The sequence below is a fragment of the Cyprinodon tularosa genome, unplaced genomic scaffold, assembly GCF_016077235.1.
Source record: "Cyprinodon tularosa strain WSP-4 unplaced genomic scaffold, ASM1607723v1 ctg24, whole genome shotgun sequence".
Taxonomy (NCBI): Eukaryota; Metazoa; Chordata; class Actinopteri; order Cyprinodontiformes; family Cyprinodontidae; genus Cyprinodon; species Cyprinodon tularosa.
This window is the reverse complement of record NW_024038896.1, coordinates 931,286-937,938: the sequence shown is the minus strand read 5'-3', so window position 1 is coordinate 937,938 and position 6,653 is coordinate 931,286. Positions and strand designations below refer to the sequence as shown.

Below are 6,653 nucleotides of genomic sequence, written 5' to 3'. Positions count from 1 at the left end.
TGACTTGATAACAGAATCTGTGGTTCTCTGATATTGAGGACATTGAGGTCTCTAGGTCCTTAGTCAGCAAACCAGCATCTTACCACCACCTTGCATGATTGTCGTTTTCTTAAATGCTGTCTGTTTCACACTTACATAACTGGGCAAACACAGTCCTTAAAGTCTCCCTGTTGTCTGTAATGTCTAAAATGCCCCTCAAAAGTTTGTGATCATCAAGATATTTTTTATAGCAATAAGACAATCACTTGCAATGTTTTTATCTATTTCTTTAAACTGTAAAGCTGAAGTATGGTTCTATTCTTTTATTGTGGAAGCATAAACATTTACCCAAAATCTGGTCTGACCCAAGATCATGTCCTAATGGAAGGATCTCTAAATCAACATCTTACCCTAAACAAAAAAGGAAAGAAAACTCAAGAAAATATGAAAATAGTCCCTGACAGCTGTCAACCAGGAATAGCTAAAAAAAAAAGGAATTTCTAAAGGTTCGTAAACTAAAAATCAGGACACTGTGATGAAAAAATATTTTCTCAGCTCTGTAAAATTTGATAGTTTTTTTAGTCAGCTGTGTTAATATTAAATTAAACACATTGTTTTTTATTTGTAGCTGCTTCTGATTTATGCAAAATAGTTAACATTTTATATGTTTTTGTTTCTTACTCTTTCTGAGGTTTATTAGACTATCTTTGATTTGATTTTCTGCATGGGTTAATCAGCCAGAGCAGCTCCAAGGGTTTACTGCTACTCTTAGAGGTACACAGGTGAGAGAAAAAAACACGAGTATTCATATATATATATGTTTTGTTCTCACCTGTATCCTACCTTAAAGAGTAGCAGTAAACCTTTGGAGCTTCTCTGGTCACATGAGATGAGCAGCTATTATATGTTTATTACACAAACATGTGATTCTATGACTTTGCCTTTCGTATAAATAGTTGCAGCAGACATTGTTCCTTTGAAGGAAAACAGAACATCAGTGAGGTAAAGCCTTCAGCTCTGAAAGAGGAACACAGGTATGTAAGGCGACTTTGACTGCAGCCATCCATTTTGCTCTGTGACACTTTGTAAATATGTGCAGATTAAATAGGGGAAAAGATCATTGTCAGGCTTAGATCTTAAAAGGTACTATAAGAAAAAAGTGTTGAACTAACTACTAATCAATATTAATTATGTTTGCCCTGACTTGCATGTGACTGTATGTTTGTGGTATTAATAAATTACAATGAAGTTACAGTGATGAGCAGGATTACAGCTATTTTTTCTTCATTTATGATGATTTAAGATGCTTTTTTTTTAGGATGCATCCTTTCTTCCTGCTCTGTGTGGCAGTGACTGGCTCCATAGCCTGGGCCCACCCACATCTCTCTCACTTCTCCTCAGAGATGATCAACCATATTAACAAAGCCAACACCACCTGGACGGTGAGGTCATTTAATTTTAGTTTTATTTTTAATCTGAAAGTGTCACTGTCACCTACTGCAGTCTTAACCTGACCGTTTATCTGTATTAATTCAACTATTTCTGCTTTAGGCTGGACAAAACTTTTATAATGTTGACATCAGCTACGTTAAAGGGCTTTGTGGGACCATCCTGAAAGGACCCAAGCTGCCAGAGGTGTAAGTTTTAGGAGCTTCATGGTGATTGGTGTTAGATGTGAGTGTTCAGACCCTCACATGACCAGGCAGGTGACACTCTACAGGTTTATTACCTGCAGAGTGTAACAGCTCATCTCCTCTCTCCTTTAGGGTTCATAACATTGAAGGTATAAACCTTCCAGACAGCTTTGACCCTCGCCAACAGTGGCCCAACTGCCCCACCCTCCAACAGATTAGGGACCAGGGCTCCTGTGGATCTTGCTGGGTAAGAAAAGTTCAAACAGTTAAGAATAAAACCATTCATTTCACACTATTTGGTTACTGATCTTTACTTTTGCTACAGGCTTTCGGGGCAGTGGAAGCAATATCTGACAGGCTTTGTATCCAAAGTGATGGTAAGGTCTCCCTGGAGATATCTGCTGAAGATCTGCTCACCTGCTGTGATGAGTGTGGAATGGGGTGAGCGTCATCAACAAAGAACAGAATAATCAACATTAAACAGCACGACTGAGCTTCCAAATATCAAGAAGATGACATTATTTAACTTCTAATGGTGGTTAGAAAGACCAGTGGCACCTGTGTACTGCAGTATCGCTTCAGTCAATGAGCCCCAGGCCAGCTGTGGCTACAATGTAGCTTGTCACCATCAGTGTGTGAATGACTGAATGTGTAGTAAAGCAAAACAGACTAGGGTATTTACCATAGAAATACAGGCCATTAAACCAGCTTAATCCCATAAAGATTAATATTTTTTTTGCACTTTGAGACCTGGCCAATTAGGTGGAAGCACAGCATGAAATATGACAATACTGGTCAAAATCTACAAATCGATAAATATCTACTTTATTTAGAATTACAAATAAAAAAAATATAATAATAATGTTTTACTTATTTGGTGGTGTCGCTGATACACTTTAAACAATTTTCACTGATCCAGTCCACTGTTTAATATGGACTATGGAATACGTTTCCAATTTAAGGGAGGACGAATGGGTTTAAAAGAATAGCAAATAATCTGACTTAATGAAGAAGAAGGATTTGGGGTTAAATTAGTTTTTTATCTTTAGTTAAGTCAAACTCAAAATAAAGACAACTGTCTAATTAAATATTCAGTATGCCATCTAAAGTAAACAAACTGGATCTCTAATTTGAAAATAGGTCCTTAATACAACCCAGTACAACTCTACAATTTGACCAAATCTGCAATTTTAAAATAATTATGATAAGCTGTCTTGTGTTCTTTCTTACCTGACAAACAGGGACAGAATACTAGAACCAGTGTTGGTTAAAACAGATAAACTTCTATCCCAAATTCTGTAATTGGTTCAAGAAATTAACCCTGCTGTTAATTAACCCAGCAGTTTTTACATTACTATTGACACTTTTCAAAGCATAGCTTTTTTTAAATGTTCCCTTCAAAATATCTTTCAAAAGGTTGTTATTGCTGCATCAAACTCTTTTATCTCCTCTTATAGCACATATTTTGTAGAAAGAAATATGAGATGTTCTTTACTTTTAAACTTTTCAAAGGTACACAGACAGTGGATAAAAGATCTCCATAAGTGTTTCTTTAATGATTTGCATGCTTAGGTTAATCAATCATAGAAACTCTAATTTGCAAACAAATCATTTCTTTGTCTGAACCTCATAATAAAGTAAGTTTTAGGTTTAGACAGAAGATATTAGAGAAAAGATTGAGGAATTAGGACATTTGATAACTATCATTTCCTACGTCTTGTAACCTTAAAAGCTCATTTATAAAAATGACCTTATCTCTTTAATAAAATTAGTAAGAACTTAAAGTTCTGGGAACAGCCCAGGATTTAGCTCAAAGCTTTATATGTTTATAAAAACATATTATTAATCAATAAAGTAGCGCAAATAAAGCAACCCTAACTTTTAATTGGTACTTTAAATGTACATCACCCCCACCCCCCACCCCATCCGCACTCATAAGTTAATTTTTAAAAATTTTTTAATTCACTGTTTTTTATTTAAGAACAAATTCCCAAGCCGGGAAACTGGAACATTTCAAAGTCAGTGATCAATACCCACCCGCCCCACCCCAATCTTAGCTACAAATCACATGACCCAATACACATAAAAAAAAAATAATAAAAAAATAAAAAGGACAAAGCATGTGCGTGATTCGCCCGCAAGTCTGAAACTCCCTTTGCAGTTTTTTCCCAAATTTGTATGGTTGACACTCTTGCCGTATGGATTCTTGCAGTAGACAGTTCCATCATTATAACATCTTGAAAGTATAACAGCCATTTTTATTAAGAAGCCTGTGTGGGGGGAGCCATCTCTGAAAAATTAGTTTTTTTGCTGCTGTTAGGCCTGCAAGCAACACTTTTCGCTCTTTCTCTGTACAAAAGTTACATTTTTAAAATTTCATTGACATATTTATGTAGACAATTCAATTGCTCATTTGTAATGTTCAATATTTCCAGCCTTATTCAGACCAAAGAGAAAAGGCTAAGCTTACTACCTTGTTGTTCCTTCTTGATCTGTCATGTTTATTTCCATTTCAAAGGCTTTTTAAAGTAAAGCATACTGTGGCTTTGTGTGTTTGTAGCTGCTTTGGTGGCTTCCCATCCGCTGCTTGGGAGTTCTGGACAAAAAGTGGACTTGTGACAGGAGGCCTGTATGACTCCAAAGTTGGTAAGGTTATCCAACTTTACAGTCCTTGCTTTTAAAGTTCAGTACAGTTTTTGGGTGCCAGATGTCGAAAGCGCTGATTGTGTGTTTGTGTTCCAGGTTGCAGACCCTACTCTATTTCCCCGTGTGAACACCATGTAAACGGAACTCGTCCTCCATGTCAGGGCGAAACAGAGACCCCTAAATGTCTGCAGCAATGCGCTGATGGATATTCACCATCATACCCCAAGGACAAACACTTTGGTAGATCATTTTGATATAGTCTTCTGCTTTTGACTGCCTTGCGTCTGACTCCAAGCTTTCTCGTTCGTTTTCCCTCTTCAGGTCAGCGCTCATACAGCGTCCCATCGGATCAGGAACAGATCATGACTGAGCTGTATAAGTACGGGCCTGTGGAGGCAGCGTTTACTGTCTTTGAGGATTTTCCACTGTATAAATTTGGTTAGTCTTTCACTTTGCCAACTGAACATATATGAAACTCCACTCTACAATTAAATATATCCACTAATGTGAAGTATACACATTTCAGAACTTCATATTTGTAGGTCAATTAGCATTTTTTTAATTAAATATGTTTACTCAATAAGTCTTGGGCTCCAGATTTAGGGCTTTAGAGCCGAAATATACCTTTGTATGAAATAAACGTTGCAAAGCAGGTTTTAACATCAGTCCTTTTGTCTAAATTTCATATTTTTAGTACAACTTTAAATCCAAGTATGGAGGTACTTTAAAGTTGACATCATGAGAGAGTTCTGCTTAATGGCAAATGTACTGCTTTAAAATGAATCAGGTGGATGAATTGATTGAGATTTTTTCCTTCCTGAGCAGGTGTGTACCAGCATGTGACTGGAGGAATTCTGGGAGGTCATGCCATCAAGCTCCTGGGCTGGGGGGAGGAGAATGGCACCCCCTACTGGCTGGCTGCAAACTCCTGGAACAATGACTGGGGAGACAAAGGTAAAAGTGCACATGCAATGTTTCTAAGTTATATACATTTTTTGAAAAAAACGTGCAGAGTCTGTGATAGTTTTGGTGCAGCAAACAATGTTCACATGTTGTTTCTGTATACAGGTTTCTTCAAAATCAGACGTGGAAATGATGAATGTGGGATTGAATCTGAGGTGGTCGCAGGAATCCCCCTCAACTAATTGATTTCAAAATCATGTATTTTAACTTCTTTGTAAGATTAAAGACCGAAAGCCATGTGATCTGCAAATTCATATCCAGAATTATCATCCATAAAGGATTTTTATCACAGTAATGTGATGACTGTTCCTTTAGAGTCTTTTAAAGGAGAACATTTTCTTGATTATAGGAAATCTGAAATTATTTTGCAAACTGTTTTCACTCAGTTTTTATTTAAAGCTCCAAAAACCACATTGAAATGTGAGGTGAGGGTGAATTTTTTGGGCTTGTTTTCACATATAATTGTATCAAAATAAACAACATAATGAACCTTACATCTACCGCCTATTTTTTATTCTCTTAGCACTTAATAAACCTGAAATACAATCAAACACAATATTCCTTTTTATTCATGGCATTTTTATATCAGTTATTTGCTCATACTTTGAAAAAGTGTCTTTGAAAAAAGATATAAAATAAAAAAGTATGGTACATGGGAATGTCAGCTTTGTGGATCTAATCAATTTTATTTGTAATCTCCTAACCTACAAACTTTATAAACATCACATTATTTTAAATGCATTTAATGTGCAAAATTCCAAAGTACCACAGATAATACCAACGAGAAGAAGTTTATGATGTTTGGACAATTATATAAGCAATGATGGGTATTGATATTTCCCATATGCATATGTCTGCCCAGGACAGTATGGTCTAGGGGGGAACATAAAGCATAAATATGTTTCAGGTTAAGTTCATATTAGGTATTTGCATTTTCAGTCAAGGTAAAGGCCACCTCCTGTGGTGTGCACAGTGCAAGTACAAAAAGAAAACCTACTGTTGGTGGGTGATGTTTCTAAAACTAGTGTTTGAATCGAAACGTGTTTATAAGCTAGTAAATTCTTTATCAGTGTTTATTAATTCAACAGTAGGAACAGATCACGTCAGCCAATACATCCAGTCCAGGTATTTGTATTGGATTGGTGTGAAAAAAGAAAATGGATCAGTGCTTTTCTACTAAATAAGTCATGGCAATAGAAATTTCAAAATTCAATTAAATTTTTATTCATTTCACTTTTTTCAGCACAGAACTGGTTATAAAGGAAGCACATTTTTGTATTTTGATAAATGTCATCAACAAGGAAATTGTTATTTCAAAATCATTGAGATTTTGTGATTAATGTTGAGATTTTTTATCCATGATTATCTAGCTTTTTTAAGCTACAATAACACATGAATTATTTTGCAGTTCTCAGAGAGAAGAGGGTAGGA

General features: G+C 35.9%; 1 protein-coding gene across 1 annotated transcript; it reads left to right on the top strand.

The window, feature by feature from the left end:
- The first annotated feature begins 915 nt into the window (after positions 1-915).
- Positions 916-5,780, top strand: LOC119785077 (cathepsin B-like). The gene is made up of 10 exons (XM_038287474.1): positions 916-1,013; positions 1,298-1,421; positions 1,531-1,616; positions 1,746-1,860; positions 1,939-2,054; positions 4,174-4,259; positions 4,356-4,499; positions 4,581-4,697; positions 5,085-5,213; positions 5,328-5,780. The coding sequence occupies exons 2-10, from the start codon at positions 1,299-1,301 to the stop codon at positions 5,402-5,404; spliced, it is 993 nt and encodes a 330-aa protein (XP_038143402.1). The 5' UTR covers positions 916-1,013; position 1,298; the 3' UTR covers positions 5,405-5,780.
- The last annotated feature ends 873 nt before the right edge of the window (positions 5,781-6,653 follow it).

Excerpts from the sequence above, each read along its gene's own strand:
- LOC119785077 (XM_038287474.1), top strand. The coding sequence starts at position 1,299 with ATGCATCCTTTCTTCCTGCTCTGTGTGGCAGTGACTGGCTCCATAGCC. Across the intron at positions 1,422-1,530 it reads AAGCCAACACCACCTGGACG|GCTGGACAAAACTTTTATAA; the intron begins GTGAGGTCATTT and ends TTTCTGCTTTAG. Across the intron at positions 4,698-5,084 it reads TTTTCCACTGTATAAATTTG|GTGTGTACCAGCATGTGACT; the intron begins GTTAGTCTTTCA and ends CTTCCTGAGCAG.